Genomic DNA, 18,375 nt, shown 5'->3' on the forward strand with positions numbered 1-18,375 from the left:
TCTTTCCTCTTATTTTATCACATGACCCCCTGACGGTAGACAAAGAGGGTGGAGAGGAAGTAGCTCAGAAAAATCTAGTGAGGTGCCTGTATTAGGATTCTCCAGAGAAACAGAACCAATAGGATACAAAGAGATTTATTTTGAGGAATTGGCTCACGTGATTATGGAGGCTGAGAATCCTAAGATCTGTGGTCAGCAAGACGGAGACTCAGGAAGCTGATGGAATTGTTCTGATCGGAGTCGGAAGGCCTGAGAAGCAGCAGAGCTGATGGTATAAGTTCCAGTCTGAGTTGGGTCTGAAGGCGTCGAGAATGAATGTCAGCTTAAGGACAGATGGAGAGAGCTAATTCTCCCTTACTCAGTATTTTTGTTCTGTCCAGGCCTGCGGTGGATTGGATGAAGCCCAACCCACCTTGGGGAGTGCAATCTGCTTCTCTTGTCTACTGATTCAAATGTTAATCTCATCAAGAAACATCTTACAGACACACCCAGAATAACATTTAAGCAAACCTCTGGGCTCTCTGTGGCCCAGTCAAACGGACATATAAAATTAACTCTCACAGTGCCCAAGGTGACAGGGCAAGGAAGTGGCATAATGGGATCTTGAACCCACTTGGTCTCTTGTTCCCCTGAACTCCTCAGTGCAGTGAGACGGTTGAATAGTTGGTGCTTATCTGGTATGGAAGGACTCTGAATTTTGAAGTTGGAACATACCCTCCAAGTCAGCTAGACCGTTATTATCCCTTTACACAAGAACAAATCAAAGCCCTAGAGGCTGTTACTTGCTCAGGTCACATGACTGCTCAGGGGCAGACAAATGACTTTTCTGCATAAGCCCTAGACTCTTGTCTTTCCTATAGGGTTGACTTTTTCTCACTGAAATGCTTAGAGTTATGTTGCTTTTTCTTGTACTTACAGAAATTTATAGTTTGGAGGTCCTGGTAGGTGGAATATGTAGATAGGGGTGAACTAAAAAAAATTTGAACGTACATAAGGCAGGGAGAATAACAGATGAATGCCATGTATCCATTACTTTGTTTTCTGTTTTGCTTCCCTCTTTTCCTCCCAAAGAATTTTAAGGCAAATTACAGCATGAAGACATTTCACATCTAAATATTTCTGAATGCATCTCTTAAAAAGAAAGAGGTATACTTCTATATAACTACATTATCACACCCAACCAAAATAACGCGAATTCTCTAATATCATCTAAAACTTAAACTATATTAAAATTTTTCCAGTTGTCCCCAAAATGTCATTTATAGCTATTTTGTGTAAACCAGGATTTATCCCAGAACCATGCATTGTATTTGACTGTTAAGTCTCTTAAATCTCTCTTAATCTAGGACACTGAGTCTGGGTGCATACATGGGTGGGAGCTGGATTTTAATCAAAGACAGTTACCATTGTGAGTTTTTCCTGACTCCATCCAAAGTAGCGCATCCTGAAGGGAGCATACACTATCTTCCCCTCCTTACAGCCATTTTGGACAGTATTCACACAAAGATGTCAAGCATTAAAAAAACCCACACCTTATGAAGTGCTTTGTCTTTGAAAGTATTTTTAGAGGAGCTCCTCTTCACTAAAAAGCACACCTTGGACTTATAAGCAAGTCTTGCAGCATCTACTGAATATTTCAGGGAAAACTATGCAATGTGAGATATTTCTTACATGAGTCCATAGGACATTCAATGGGCTCAGCAAATGGCAATTTGTAGAGAAATGTATAAGTTGCCAAACTAAGCCATAGATTCCAAGTAAGCACTTGGAATTAATATCTGACTTCATATCTCATAAGAGTATCTAAGTCATCTCTGTGATATCCTGTGAGGCATAAAGGGAGAAGATATTATTTAAATACCCGTTTTGTAGACTAAATTACAGGAGGGTATGAGACCTATTTAGTGAAACCTTGAATAGGGGAAGGGGGTTGAACTTAATCATTTAACCTTTATGCTGAAAGACCTTCCTCTTACATTTAATTCTTCATGTTTGCATGTCTCGGCGTCATTAATGAAACTAACATTCCTGATGGCATAGAGCGATTCACTTGGTTTTTTCCTACTCAAAGTAAAATAAGTTTTACCATGAAATCCTTCATCTGAAGTTGCAGGCATTCATCTCTTCTGTTGTGTGTTATACAGATACATGGTATGGAATAAGTTAAAAGGCTAAATATATAAAATTAGTAGCATATCAAGGGAAATGGGACACATTTGGAGCTATGTTGCTTTTAAAATATATTTAGAGAACAGGACCATTCTGAGCATGTTTTTAAGTAGAGGGGAAGATGCTAGAGATAAATGGAATCAATAATAACAATGCTGATCTTTTTTTTGAATACTTACAATATGCCAGTCTCTATACCTAGAACTTTACATACATTATCTTATTCAATCCTCGTAACAACCCGAGGAAGTGACTGAGGAATAAAATGGTTTTTAAAAACATAACCAGTGTCACAGAATGCATTGTAGAGCACATTTAGAACCTAGATTCCATAAGGGAATCATTTATATTTCAGTTATTTGATTCCCACACTTGTTGCAAAAAATGTGAACTTGCTTGCATTAAGATATAAAAGTTAAAAAGACAAGAAAAACTAAAGGAGGACATTATTATTTTTATGTTCAATTCATTTAAAGTGTATTACAACTTATTTGTCAACTTGACCTTTCAAGGAAATGTATTAGATATTTTAGTTAAACCTCATTTAAAGACTTGGGAGTCACTGGAGAGCATGAGTTGGGGAAAATAATTTACCCTGGTAAATTCACACATTGATGAGGCAGCAGACCTGGGAGTAGAAATCATATTTTTTCCCTCTGGGTGCACTTGGGAAGCTGCAGTTTAAATCTGGAATCCTTCACTTCTGTCAAATGCATATCCTGTTTGTGTCTCATATCCTGAATAAAGCTGATTACATAACCGGGCCTCCCTGGCAGGTGTGAAACTATTTTTAGGGAAGACGTATCATTGCTTAGGAGTGGATTCAAACAAACATGTAGGTTATGCGCCTCCACAGAACAGGTGAGGCTGACTAAATTTCCCCCACAGTGGATGTGCACAGCATAGGAAAGAATTGAACCGTGAACTGTTGTCTGTTGTTTAGAGAACAAATGAAGGAGGAGGTAACATTTCCCTGATGGGAATTTTAAATGAATTTATTTTTGGTGATGCATTATTTTCAAATTTTAGGTCCTGCACCAGACGTTGTCTCAGACAAAATCTATCAGATCAGCAAAACAATTGAGGAATATGCGATATGTCCTGATCTTCGAATCGACCTGTCTCGACTAGGAAGACAAGAATTTGACCTGGAGAACAAATTCAAACCATTTCGAGGTAATAGAGAGATTGTATTTTGAAGAGGTCAGACTAACTCCGTGGATGGGGTGACTGGTTTCTGCAGGGCAGTGTGTACTTGAAAGCGATGAAAGCATCAGTCTTGGGAGGGACACTTGGTAAACAGGTATAATCTGAATGTGGGCACAGAGGGAAATGAGAAGAGTCAAGATATTCAGAACTGGCAACTTTCAACTTTGAAACTCCCTATCATTTTCCAGGTGGGAAAGTTTCACGGCTGACTCTTACAGTGTTCCAAGAATAGGCTCTGAATTGCCAAAATGTGTCTTTTCTGAGCACTTAAGGTGAAGCTGCCCAAATACCTTAGGTAATAAAGAGGAGAGCCAGCATGGCAGTGGGGCTGCAGTTTCCCATGGAAGGTAGAACCGTGCAGTTCATCTTGATTCAGTGCAGTTACTGATTGCCCGCTCTCTGCCAAGCGCCGTGTTAGGAAATTTAACAAATGAGTTCAATAAGTACCCAATGGACCTAGGCAGGTGGTTCAAAAATGAGAGGACCAGAATAAAATTGTCCAAAGAAATTATCCTGTATTGTTGAGTGAATAAAATTTCTAAAATACTCAGAGTATAACCTTTTATTTTATAGATTAATATTGAACCATGTAACAACATTAATGCCATTTATGTGCATATCATTTCCCACCTCTATTTTATCCTGTTATTGTTTTCTAGAAGGCATACGAGTAGCAAAAAAGTTAACTTTTTTTTTTTTTTTTTTTTTTTTTTTACTCCTTTGGTGCCCCTATAAGCTTAAATGGAGTTTGTGTTAAGATGATATCCATATTGTACAAGCAATTTGACTTAGCTGAAAAGATGAAGTACCTGGCTCATGGCAACATGGTATTATAGGCACAGAGAGGAGCTTGAAACCAACTGTTCAGGGTCGAAGTGTTGGGACAACTCTATTACATTTTTCTTAAAAGATTTTGAGCCCATTGCTTACTTAGCTATTCAGCAGAAATTAATTCAAAGCCATGTGATACTTACTGGAATCCGTGGAAACCTGCATTTATTAATCTAGTTGAAAGCGTGTGCACATGCGTACACATACACGGGACACAATGATTTGACAGCTAAAAGCGAAGGATATTATATTAAATGAAGTGAGTTAAATGTGCTTGATTATGTATGTTTGGAAGGGCTGGACAATAAGACGACTGAGGAAAATCAGGCATTACCATCAAGAAGTTTTATTAATTAACTATTTATTTATTTTTGGTATCTTCACAATTTTGTTTAGTTGTCCAAGAGGCCCAGGTCTTTGGTGAGCTCAGATTCAGGCCCATTGCTGTGGCCACATTGCTAATTTGATGAGTTTTTTAAAAAAATGCTTCGGATACCAGGAGGTGGGTAGAGAGATTCCCTGGCCCCCCAAAAGAATGTGCAGATAATTGTTTGGGATAATTTATGTGCTTTGTTCATGCTGTTTTAAATGTTGAGCAGGGCTTAGGTTAATTGGAAACAAATAAGTTCTTGGTATTTCACCTTAAAAGGTCAAGAGCATGAATTTTGTAAGGTGAACTCTCAAATTTCACTGAATTTATTTGCTTTATTGTTTTTAACATTCCTGTTTGGCCTATGTATTTAGGCAAGTGGTTCAAGAATTAAAGTACCAGACTGAAATTGCCCAAAACATTATCCTATATTGAAGAATGAGTAAAACTTTTAATATATTCATGACATGACCTTTTATTTTGTAGACTAATGCTTTTTTGTGGTAAAATATACATAACATAAAGTTTATTATTTTAACCATTTTAAGGTAGAGCATTCATATAGATTAATTTTTAATTAATTTGTTTTAAGGGTTAATATCCTCTTTATGTCAAAAGATGATTAAAAACTGTATTCCTTAAAAAGTAATTATATTATATTTGAGTGGACACACATACTACATTGATTTAAGTGCAAGGAAAAATATTTTTGATGTATATTTGACCAGATGAAGTTTCATATTACATATTAAAATCTCATTCATTAAATATTGCACCTGGGTTTCCTGAATATTATTAAAGGTGGATTGTTAATATTCTTAGTGCATGTTTAAGTATTTCAGGATTCCAAAGTAGTATGTATTTGAAAACTTTGAAAAACAATACATATAAGTTTCAAAATTTAACTACAAATTTAAAAAGCTGGGCTCATGGACAAATCTTAGTGTCTAAAACTCAAGTAAGAACTTTTCTAGGAAAAGTACTTTCTGAGTATGATTATGTAATGATTGCGAAGTTTGAAAAATGTAATGCATTCTGGGTTTTATTTATTTGTCAAATAAATAGAAAAGGCTTGTTTTGGCTTCCTACTCATTGGGTGGTTCCCGTCACTGGAGAACATTTGTGTTTAATGAGGATTTCTAAGTATTTGGCACTCACCCTGAAATTGGTTCTAGATTGGGCACACAAGAGACTTCACACACACCGAGGAATGTATCCTTCATCACTAATTCTGAACCTGGGTTTGGTCGGCACAATGGCATTTGGAAAACAGGAGTCACTGCTGAGTCACTCCTTGATTTGTTTCACTCCAGCTGAGTCATTCTTTGGCCAACCCCATAGGAGAGCCCACTGAGTATGCCAAGATGCGTCTCAGGATTGAGATGGGTGCAGTTTTTTGGAGGGAGGTGGCAGAAAGAAGGTGGGAATAGAGATAACAGGACACAGTTTTAACTACTCTATTCTTGTGGTAGATTTTTCACTTGCAAAGGAGAAGTTATAACTTGATATTAATTACACTCATATAACTTGAAAGGTTTGTAGCATCTTACTGTGTCTTAATTTGTAATTTTGTCTATAAATGGACACTTTGCTTCCTACATAATGTGTGGGGTTATGATGGGATTTTGATCAGAGATTCATATATTAGGGTAGTGATTCTTTTTCACACTTCCAAGTATTCTTCATGGTCATAGTTATTGATGTTTCCCTTTGCTTTCCTATCCTTAGTGGAGATAGTGGACCCAGTGGATATCTATCTCAACCTCCTTCGGACCATCTTTGACTTTAACGCCATCAAAAGTTTGCTGGCTGGGCCTGGCCAACTGAAGATCCGAGTTGATGCTATGCACGGAGGTAAGCTTGTCAGCTTGTACCGTTTGGTGGGCAAGAAATGTTAAGGAGATTGTGACCCATGTTGGATTTCTGGGATTATGAGGAAGGTTGGGTTTGTAGGTATTCACACAATGTATGTATTTTCAGTTATTGGCATGCTCTGGAAAACTTCAGGGCTCCAGTTCCATTAAGTTTTTCAGTTCCACTATCATATTTTTAATTTCTCCCAATCCCCTCCAACCAAATAATCTTTTTTTAAAAATAGCTTCATATTCATGTTTCATGAATGCCATATTTCTTTTTAATAAGTCAGGTTTGCTGAGGTATAATTTATATATATGCAGTAAAATTCATACCTTATAGGTATATAGTTGGAAGAAGTTTGATAAATATAAAAAATTATGCAACCAATATGAAAATCAAGATACAGAATATTTCCCTCACTTCAAAAATTTCCCTTGTGGTCCTTTGAAATCAAATCCATCCTCCTACACTTAGCCCCTGGCAATCACTCATCTGCTCTCTGTCTGCATAATTTTGCCTTTTCCAGAAAGCCCCATATAATATGTAGCCTTTTTCTTCAGGCTTCTTTCAGCATAATGTTTCAGAGATGCATTCATGGTGTTGTATGTATTGGTAGTTATGTCTTATTATTACTGAGTAGTATTGCATTATAGGGATGTACCAGTTTGTCTATCCATTCACCAGTTCATATAATTTGGGTTATTTCTAGGTTTTGGCCATTGCAAACAAAGCTGCTATAAACATTTGTGAACAAGTCTTTGTAGGGAGATATGATTTCATTTGTCTTGGATAACTACCTAGGAGTGGGATTGCTGGGTCATATGATAAGTAAATTTATAACTATACGAAACTGCCCAACTGTTTTCCATAGTGGTTGTACCATTCGCGCTACCAGGAATGTATGAGGGCTCCAGTTTCTCTGTGTCCTCACCAACACTTGGTATTGTCAGTCTTTTCAATTTTAGCCATTCTACCATATCTTGTTGATCTCTATCAGGATATTACTGATACATACTTTAAAAGTTTTCTTCTCTCTGTATAGTTTTTGTTTCCTCCAGGTTGCCCTCTACTCTGTTTTAGTCTCATGTTAAATGTGTTCCTCAGAAGTTTGGTGATCCTGGGCTCTCTGGCATGTTTAGGGGTGAGGCAGTAAAAATTGATTGGGATCTCTGAGCCCATGTGTGGAGCTTACCCTTCATGGGCCTCAAGATCTTCCAGGTGGGCTGTTTTGTTCTATCCCATTAGGCTAGTCATATCTCCCAGAAAAGGATCTTTTAGATTCTTTACTAAGCATTATCTGGCCAGAGGAAAGAAAGCTCCTCTTTCTAAATAGTTTGAGTAATATTTCTGGGTTTGAGCCTCACTGTCTAGCTTGTACGAGATGTCCACCTCTGAATCAATCACCCTGGCAGAGGAATGAAGGACGCTGATTGGACAGATCTAGGTCACCTCCCCAGTCTTGGGAGAAGTGGGATTTAGCCATACCCAGCTCACTGAACTGAGATGAGAAAGGGGTTGGCTCATCAAAGGAAACCCAAAATGCTCTTACTAGAGGAAGGGGATATGAATGCTGGGCAGGCCTCCTTCTGGAAGCCTTACCTGTGGTCATTGTTTTTCTTAAGCCATTTGATTTGATGATTTTATAAATGCACATTGAATAGCACTTGTCTTACCATTGCAGTCACTCACTGGTAGATTTGATTCGCCCGTCTACTAGATTAAGAGCCCAGCCCAACTGTGTGCTTTGAGTCTCTTGAATATGATCCCCTCCATTTCTAACATAGGAATTTCATGTTATGCAATCCATAAATGTGTGTTGAATTGGAAAAGACTATTCCTCAGCATTTATTTTCTAAAATGTGCTTAGCTTTCGATGCTTCAGCGGTCTACAGTGTTTAGTTATACTCTTGGCAGAGTTACAAAGATTGCAGAGACAAAGACCATTGCTAGAGCCTTTTAGTACTTTTGCATATATTTAGCTAAAGCTTTTAATACATAAAAATCAACAGACAGTGAATCATTATTAAGCAGTTGATTTCTTTCTGACAACATTTTAGAAAAGTTTTGGAGGAAAGTTTCATGTAATTGGGCTATTGAATACATCTTCTCTATGCCTAACATGCTAACTGGCATGTAGGAGATGCTCAATGAATAGAAATAGAAGTGAACATTATTCTCTGTTGTGTCTTGAGAAAGCTTTTAGAATTCACTGATTTTTTGGTGCTGTTAAATTGCCATCCTTGTTCTAACCAGAACAAAACACTCTTGGGGGTGCAGTGTGCGGGGCAGGAGAAGGAAGAGGATTTTTAAAGATTTCACATTTCTGTGTATCTTTTTTTAGTTATGGGACCCTATGTGAGAAAAGTCCTGTGCGATGAGCTGGGGGCCCCAGCCAATTCTGCAATAAACTGTGTTCCCCTGGAAGATTTTGGTGGGCAGCATCCTGACCCAAACCTGACATATGCAACGACCCTTCTGGAAGCTATGAAAGGAGGGGAATATGGATTTGGAGCTGCCTTTGATGCTGATGGGGTAAGTAGAAATGTTTTTTGCCTGCTGAACCTTTTACCGTATAATGAACCAAGCATTGGAAACCAGAGAATTAATGAACACATCTGGGGCTGACATGTATGGGGCATATGAACCCTAACTGACATTGTGTCTGCTCTTCTGTTTAATAAGCATTGCAATTTAATAGCCATTACTGTTCTTAGTTTCTGGTAAACATTATGTTACGAAGAAGTTATTTCTTTTTAAAAAATATTCATGCAATAAATCTCTGTTTATGGCTGGTTTTGTTGAAAGCACCATGTTAAGGAACCAGCTGTTTTAGCAATAACTCCTGTTTTCTATTATGTTTGGGGAACAGTGTGAATTAGCATGTGGGGCCTCCTGAAGCCTGAGGTCGTCACCCACGTTCCAACAGGTGGGACATGTTCTTAGTTGTGTCAAGGTCCTGGGGCCTACAATATTCAGGGATTTAAAAAAAGGTTTCCCGGGCCCTGTTTGGCCTCATTCAAATTGTTTTAGATTGTTTGAATATCCGATGGCAGTAAAGTGGCGCTTACGGGCATGCTGGCAGCAGGCGCCTCTGTCTGATCATTTCCACTCTCTTTCCCACAGGATCGTTACATGATCCTAGGCCAAAACGGCTTCTTTGTGAGCCCGTCCGACTCCCTGGCCATCATTGCTGCCAACCTCTCTTGCATTCCATATTTCCGTCAGATGGGGGTCCGAGGCTTTGGGAGGAGCATGCCCACCAGCACGGCCCTGGACAGGTAAGCAAGGGTGCCACCCCGAGAAGTTCCTGGCAGCCCGCCGGGCCTCGTCCTTCCTCACTGTCGGGAACTTGTGGGGCTTAGGCGTGGATGGTGGCCTGGGAAGGAACATGGACAATCAGGCGGGCTCAACTGGAGTCTTGGTTCTGCCACCTCTTAGTTGTGGGAACTTGAAGGCTTATTTGATCTCTGTGCTTGGTTTTCTTATCTTTAAAATGAGGGTAATAATAGTACCATCCTTACGTGGGTTGTTAGGAGGTAGGAGTGAGGTGATTTCATGTAAAACGTTTAGCAGAGTGCCTGGTACATGATAAATACTTCATTAAATGTTTAGTAATAAAATGGGATGTGTAAGTGAGGTGGAAAGAACATGGGTTTTTAGGTCAGATAATATTTTGTTAAACTGCTGGCTTGTATCCTTATGAGGTCTGCAAAAATAAGGATGATCCACTGCAGGTTTGTTGTGAGAAGGAATGAGATGTGCCCAACAGGATATTCAATTAGTCCATCAAAGTGTTAGGGTTTTTCCTCCTTGCCCTACCCATCTTTACCATCTTTTACCTTGTCTTGTAAAACAAGGAATTTCAGAGTCTAATATTTTCACGCAACATGTATTATTATGGAAGCAGTACTTGTGCATGGTGGAAAGTTAGAAAATACAACAAATAAATAAGTAAATGAAACATACCTCTCTCCCTGAGTTACCTATGTTAATAGAAAACATGTATTTGCTATTGGATCTCCTTCTATACATATAAGTATACATATATAATTATAAATCATATATAATATACATAATATAATATGTAATATGTGTAATACATAACACAGTTGTCTTTTTGTAATACCAAAAAGAGATCTAAAAGTATATACTGCTTTGTAACTTGTTTTTTCTTTTCCATCAACAATCCCCAACTTTGTATTGATACATTTTTATGTCATCTAAAACCAAGATTATATTCAAGTTTCCCCCCCAGGTGTCCCCAAAATGTCTTTAATGGGTCGTTTGCCCAAAGCAGCATCCCATCCAAGACCATACATTGCACCTGGTTGCTATGTCCCTTAAGCCTTTTATAATTTAGCACAATCTTTTTTTCTTGTATTTAATGACAATGATTTTTGAGGAGACCTGAGCAGTTGTCCTGCAGAATCCCACCTTCTGGATTGGTGTGGTTATTTCCTCATGGTGTTATGAATTCATTCATGAAGTAAAATTTACACACAGTGAAATGAGTAATCTTAAGGGTACAATTCAACGAGTTTTGAAAAATGTATACATCTGTGTAACAACCACCCAGATTAAGATATAGAATAGTTTCATCACCCCAAAAAGTTCCCTTGTGTCTCCTGATCCCCCATGGGCAACCATTGTCATAATCTTGATTGCCATATTTAGGTTTTGCCTGTTTTGAATTTCACATCAATCTAATCATATACTATGTACTTGTTTGTTACTGTTTATTTTTCATTTAATATAAATATATTTTTATTCATCCACAGTCATTGCATATGTTAATAGTTCATTCTTTTTTGTTGCTGTGCAGTATACCAATGTATGAATATATCACAATGTATTTTTCCAATCTCCTGTTGATGGACATTTGGGTTGTTTCCAGTCACTAGCTATTGTGAATCATGCTGCTATGAGCATTTTTTATACAAGTCTTTTTGTGGACACATCTTCATTTCTCTTGAGTAAATATCTGGGATTAGAATACTGATTGTAGGGTTGATGTATGTTTAATTTTTCAAGAAACTGCCAAATTATTTTCCATTTTTATGCTCTTATTTGCAGTCTTTGAGAGTTCTAGATGCTTCATGTCATCATTATAATTTGGTGTTGTCAGTCTTTTTTATTTTAGCCATCCTAGTGAGTGTAAAATATCATTTCATTTTGGTTTAGATTTATATCGTCCTAATCACTAGTGATGTTGTGCTCATTTTCATATACTTACTGTTCATTTGTGTAACTTTTTAATGTATTTGCTCAACCAAAAAATTGGGTTGTTTGTCTTTTTGTTATTGATTTAAAGAAACTCTTTATATATCATGGATAATAAGGCTTTTGTGAGATATATGTATTACAAGTATTTTCTCCCTGCCTGGTGCTTGCCTTTTCATATTCTTAATGCCATCTTTTGATGTGCATAACTTATAAATTTTAATAAGGTTCAATTTATTATTTTTTTCTTGTATGGTTAGTATATAATTTTTTGTGCTCTAAAAGAAACCTTTACTTACCTCAGGGTCAGAAAGATGATTTCCCTATGTAGTTTTCTTCTAGAATCATTGTAGTTTTAATTTTTACATTGAAATCTTGTTGATTTTGAATTAATTTTTGTGTGTGGTGTAAGGCAGGGGTCAGAGTTCACTTTTACCCATATCCATTTGTTCTAATCCTATTTATTGAAAGGGATTTCCTTTCCCCTTGGTGCCTTTGCTAAAAATCAGTTGACCATATATATGTGGATCTGTTTTAGGATTCTCTGTTCTGTTCCATTGATCTATTTGTCTTTCCTTCTGCCAGTATTACATTGTCTTGATTACTGAAGTTTTAAAGTAAATATTGAAATCAGGCGACTCCCCCAACTCTTTTCCTTCTTTGGCCAATACAAAAATTAAGTGTCTTAAGTCCTTTGTATTTCTATGTACATTTTAGTATCAACTTGTCAATTTCTACAAAAGCCTGTCCATAGAGCAATTTGGGAAGAATTGCATTTTAATAATATTGAGATTTCCAGTCCAAGAATGTGGTATATCTTTCAATTTATTTAGTTTTCATTAATTTCTTGTACATACATTTTAGTTTAATTTCTTACACATACGTTTTATAGTTTAGTGTAGAGGTCTTATCCGATTTTTCTTAAATTTACCCCTGAGTATTTTTATATATCTTGATGATACTGTAAATGGAATAGTTTCATAGGTTTAATTTTCCAGTTGTTTGCTGCTAGTAATTAGATATATAATTGATTTTTGTAAATTGATTTTGTATTCTTCCACAAGATGGAAAAAGAGTCACATACCTTTTGGATCTTCCCAACTTTACTTCTTTCCTTCAGGTGATGTTTATATCAAATCCATGATGATGAACAGCCTCAGTTTTAAATTCTTGCCTCGCAGCACCAAAGAGAAGGCTGTAGGATTCCATGGTGGGTTTGTTTTGTCCCCCCATTTGCCTTTGCTTATGTCCTATCTTTCAAAAGAAAAAATGGAGTAAAACTGTAGAAAACAGGCAAAAATGGACCATCTTTTGAAACTAAGAATGCAGAATTATATAGCTCCTGAGAGTTAAGTTATCTAATATTGTGGGAGTATAGTTAATAATAACCTTCCACTTATACAGAATCTTATAATTTAGTACAACTTCCATATATTTGATCTCACTTGATCTTTGCAATAATGTGTGGTAATTGGGTAGGCATTACTCTCAACATACTAAAGATGTTGACCAGATATCAGAGAAGTTAAGTGACTTGCATAAGGTTGCACAGCTAATAAGAAAACACCCAGGATTTGAAATTAGGTTCTTCTGATTTAATTTGCTATTGCATCTGCCCAGTAACTACAACTTGATCAGGATAGTCCCTGAGAAACCAGTTGAGAATATTAGCCAACTTTCCTGTGGGGTAGCCGGCAACTTTCCAAACTCTGGCCCCAGGAGAGGCTGGTTTCATTCTGACAACAAAAACCATTTGCCTTCTTTTCTCTTGGAAATTTCCTAGTAGTTCTTGATTTCACTTTATCCCCCCTTCCCAATAAATCTGTTTCGGTCAGAAGCCTTGCTTAGAGATTTCACAAAGGACCTGTTCTGATGTTTAAGTGACCATTTAAAAGGATTATTCATGCTTGCTGGTTGGGATTCAGAATTCTGTGGGGCTCTGACGTGGTGATTTGTTTTGGGTATTTGATCTGTTGTGTAGCTCCCAGGTGGATTCTCATGATGGACACTTTATAAGCTTCTTTGTTCTTATGTAAAATAAATGCAGCTTCAAAATTTAGTTTCCCATGTAGGTTATTTTTTAAAACATTAATAAAATCATAGGAATGTGCCCAGAATTGCCAGGCCCTGGAAGAATGACAGCTGAGTAGTTGGGAAACATTAAATGGTGCACTTGCCTAAACTCCTGGGATTCCAGAATAAGGGGGGTCTGCACCCTTGAAACTGATGAATTATTCAGACAAAGTTTTATTGTTAACAGATAATCATTGTTCCCTGAGGGAAGACTTTCAATGTCTTTCATTTCTACCCTTACCGTGTCACTAAAACAAGGATTCCATTTACGCCAGAATAATAGTTTCAGCCTTGAAAATGACATTCTTTTGGGGCTTTGTCATTCTGAATGTGTCTGATTTGTGGTTGCAGATGAGTCTGTGTTGCTGAAATCATTTTGGTTCAAATGATTTGAGAAGTAAAGCACATTCAAACATACATTTGTGGCCCGAGGTCTGTCTCCACCCCATGAGGAGGTATTAAATAATCCTGTGTTATCTTTCAGTAATATTTATGAAGCGCCCATCTGTGCTCGAGGCTGTGCCGAACGCTGTGTAGAACAAGGCAAACACATGCAGACTTGAGCCCTCCTCATTAGCGATATTTACAGCCTCAACAAGCTAGCATCCTTGGATATACTGCAAGGGAGCCAGATCTAAAATGTTTTGACTACACGGAGACAATATAAATATGGTGGTGAAGGGAATTAATGCTCTTCTACACTGTCTTTGCTCTTTGTGCTACGTCTGTTGTCCACCACTTACTCACATAAGAATTATTTATGAAGGGCTTTTTGTGCCCTAGACATGGTCTCTTGCTCTGGTGGAACCTACAGTCATGGAGGAGACAGACAATAACAAGTAAATTTTAAAAAAGTGTATAAATACAAATTATAACACGTGTCCATGGGAAATGAACTAGATGCAGTAATAATTGGTGAGGATGGAACATCTTGCTTAAAAAGGGCAGTCTGGAAGTATTCTCTGAGGAGGTTTATGGGTAGGAACCAAATAATCAGAATGATGCAGCTAGGCCTGGCTATGATGCTAGGGTCAAAGATGGCCCATAACACCTATGAAAATACTTATTTTTCAGAATGTAGTCTACAGCTATTTGTTGCAAATCCTCAGTCTGAAATATGTACTGTAGCTTTAACTTGAGTATATTTAGCTGGTCTTTGGAATCCAGACAGTGTTAATTCTGCAAGCATGCAAGTATCTACTGGTCTGTGATGACCTTGGTCCTTACTGCATCCTTTAGATCTGTGCTGTTTTGTCTCTAAGATCAGTCATACTGGACTCTGGTAGTGGGACAGAGAGTGATATGAGCAAATATATATTGCTTCTGCTACAGAATGATGGAAATTATTTTGCCATAGTGGATAAATATGTTCAAATGTATCCTGTATTAAAATAAAAGAAAAAAACCCTTTATCTTAGGAGTTACTGCCCTGAAATTCTCCATAGTCAATTTAGTCACGGTCAAGGCAGAAAAGAGATAGTACCCTCAGAAGGGGTTTACTAAAAATAATTTAATAATGGTAGCTTACTAACCTTGTCCATGAAAGTGTGGGCAAAATAAAACAAAAAAACAAATATGATGTACTCCAGGACTCACAAGAGCAGAAAGCTGTTAATTCTCCTAGGATTGAAGGGTGTAGGGGAGGGATCAGGGGTAACCATAGCCTGGTGAGGTCTGAAGCTGTGAAAGATGGGCTGTCAGAGAGGAACTGAACTTGTCAGGGAGGTACAAATATGCTAACTTCTCTCTTATCTCACTTGCCAACCTCCTGCTGATGCCTCTATTGGCCAAACCTACCTGGAAGCTAGAGGGCAACCTGTGGAGCTCAGCCTTCTACGGAAGAGAGGAAGGCAGAGATGGGCATTGAATGAAATGGGACTTCCATTTGACAAATTACGAAAAAATTGTTCAGTGATAACTATAATTAACTCAACTCTGTATGCTCAGTGTCCAAAAAAGAGGAGATAGGATGAGACTTGGAGATAAGCAAGTAGAGATTATCAAAAAGATTGGCCATTGCGCTGGTTATGCTCTATTTGCTCTCTTCTACCCTTCAGTCCAATTTTCCATTGCTATTTTAATTTTTCACTTCTCATATTACTAATGAGTTTATATGCTTGAGATATTTTAGAGATTTCCTTCTCTATTAATTGCCTATTCCTGACCTTTGCTCATTTTTCTGTTTAGGTTATTTTTTTTAATGGATTTGCAAGAATTCATTGTATATTTTAGATATTAAGCCCTTGTCATGTAGGCATTACTAATTTTCATCTTTTTTCTTCAGATACAATTTTATCCCTAAGTTTTATATCTAAATTGCTGTCAATAGTTATCCGTTTTAGACAACTCAGATTTAATATGTGTAAATAGCAACTTTTTTGATTTTCCCCTAAATATTGCTCTTCTCTTTTGTGTTTACTATCTGGGTGAATCACCTACACCTAAATCATAAACCTTGGAATAATGCTAGAGTTGAACTTCTCCCTCATTCCCAATGTGCCATAGTCACTGGTTCCTGTTAGAAAAACCCCTTAAATGTTTCCTGAATCATTCTTTCTTCTTCAACCCTACTTTTACTTTTTTAGTTCAGGTTCTCATAATCTTTTGCTTGAACTATTGTAATAATCAATGAGCTGGTTTCCTCCGTGCCCTAGGTCCTCCAGTTCATATTCTGGACCACCCCAAGGTCAATTGTTCTAAAGCAGAAAGTCACGCATTTTCCTCCTTTGCTAGAAATTGTTGGTGGCCTCAGATTCCTGTAGAATGAGACCCCATCTCTGGATTCGAAAGCATGCACAGTCTCCTGATTATGAACATCTATTCCTGCTTACATTTCTACCCTGCCCTCTAGATGTGTTGTGCTGCTTACAGTTTCCCAAGTTTGATGGCCTTTCACACTACTGTGTCTTTGTACGTGTTGTCCTCTTTCCTTGAAATGTGTCCCCTTTGCCCCACGTTACTCTGTTCTTCATTATCTTTTGAGGCTTGAGTCAAGCATCACCTTCTTGTAAGCCCTCTTTTGGTATTGCGTCCTTTCAACCCCAGAGCAGCATGTGGAGCTTGCTCTTCATAGACCACTCTATCACAGTTGTCACAGGCATTGCCAACATGTACTTATTTGTTTCCTGATGTTTTGTGAGCCTCCTGAAGGCAAAGCTTTTATCCAGTGCCTGGCACAGTAAACATTTATTAAATGAGTGAATGAGATTTCTTCCCTTTTTGGATACCTTTTATTTGGGAGAAAAACTAACTAGAACTTCACAGATCTGATCACATAAATCTAAAAGTTAACTACTATAAACCAACACACTTCTTTTGATTTTTATACAAAATGAATTTGTCAGTGCTATCACCTGCTTGCTCAGGAAAGTATACCTGAATGACGAGAATAAAATAAATGATGTATAATCACACAGTCATCTTTGGGTGTAATAAAACTATGTCTGATTTGTGGTTTTCATTTATATTTAGGTAAGTTTTGTAGTGAGCCAGATTTTTAGTAATGATATGTGGGTATTGATTACAACTTTAAGGTGAAATAAAAGGAAACAACCACACAGAAGTTATTTTCTAATCAATAATGAAATCCTGAACTTAAGCTCGGGATTACTTATTTCTTGCTTTAGTGAGTAGGACGAGGAATGGATTTCTTGCTAGAGCATTTAGAGGATACCTTACATTGTCTTCTCAATGGCTTTTGTGTTCACCTACTGGGAAGGATGCTGACAGTGATTCAAGCTTGTTATTTGGTGTTTCTAAGAGTTGATGTCTGACGGGCAAGTGATTTCATGCCTACATTTAGTAGAGGGGATTTATGAATTAATTGGCTAAAGTGAGAGGAATAAATTGTTAACATTTAAGACTGGAGGTTGCAAGATAGATAAACTTTTGTTCGGTTGTTTTGAGCCATCTTGGGTTTCTGCTGTCTGAGTTGGTCAGAAAAACAACTTTGGATAAGCAGTAAGTGTCTTGAGTTCCAAAATACATAGTCATCATCACCCTCCCAAGTGAACTGAAAGACAAACCATTTTTAGAAGTCATTTCTCTCTTGCCCGCTACATTCGCAAGGGCTTGTTGGCACTGGTTCTGTCTCTAGAAAGGCGTGGTTGTTAAGGGCATCCAGCATCCTGCTCTCAGCCCTTCCACTGGCTCAGCCCTCCTTGGCCTTTGTCAAGTCAGTTTGACCATGAGTGTAATCAGCTAGTACTGCAAGAAACCCCTCAACACTACCCTGGGTGATTGGGGATTAAAGGCCATTTTAAGCAGGGATTTCAATGTCATTCAGCCTAGAGCACAGAACTAAGTGACATATAGTTGCTCTCCAGTGGGAAAATCAACTTCATGGCCCACTTTTATTTAAAATCTTAATTTTGGTTTTTGGAGGGTTTGTTTGGTTAAATAACTTCCTTCCTTTTTTTCCTTGTGACTTAAAATATTTATACAATTTAAAAATCAATCCCATTAATTCCTGCAAAGAGCCATGAGGTAACTTTTTGTCTGGGCTGATAAAAATGTTCTGAATCTTAATTATGGCAGTAACTATACAACATAGTTATGCAACCATAGTTTTATATATATATAAGAAATTGATGAATTTTATTTTATGTAAATTATACCTTAATAAAAGTGATAAAAATAATCAAAAC

General features: G+C 37.4%; 1 protein-coding gene across 1 annotated transcript in view; it reads left to right on the forward strand.

Moving 5' to 3' along the window:
* PGM5 (phosphoglucomutase 5) overlaps positions 1 to 18,375 on the forward strand; it is a 145,427-nt gene that overhangs the window by 18,427 nt on the left and 108,625 nt on the right. Inside the window, exons 3-6 of the mRNA XM_087822693.1 lie at positions 3,199 to 3,345; positions 6,308 to 6,433; positions 8,778 to 8,968; positions 9,560 to 9,714. Coding sequence (XP_087678819.1) covers positions 3,199 to 3,345; positions 6,308 to 6,433; positions 8,778 to 8,968; positions 9,560 to 9,714 — 619 coding nt within the window. The remainder of the gene's footprint in view (positions 1 to 3,198; positions 3,346 to 6,307; positions 6,434 to 8,777; positions 8,969 to 9,559; positions 9,715 to 18,375) is intronic.

Source organism: Miniopterus natalensis, chromosome 12 (assembly GCF_054644295.1).
Source record: "Miniopterus natalensis isolate mMinNat1 chromosome 12, mMinNat1.hap1, whole genome shotgun sequence".
In the NCBI taxonomy this organism is placed as follows: Eukaryota; Metazoa; Chordata; class Mammalia; order Chiroptera; family Miniopteridae; genus Miniopterus; species Miniopterus natalensis.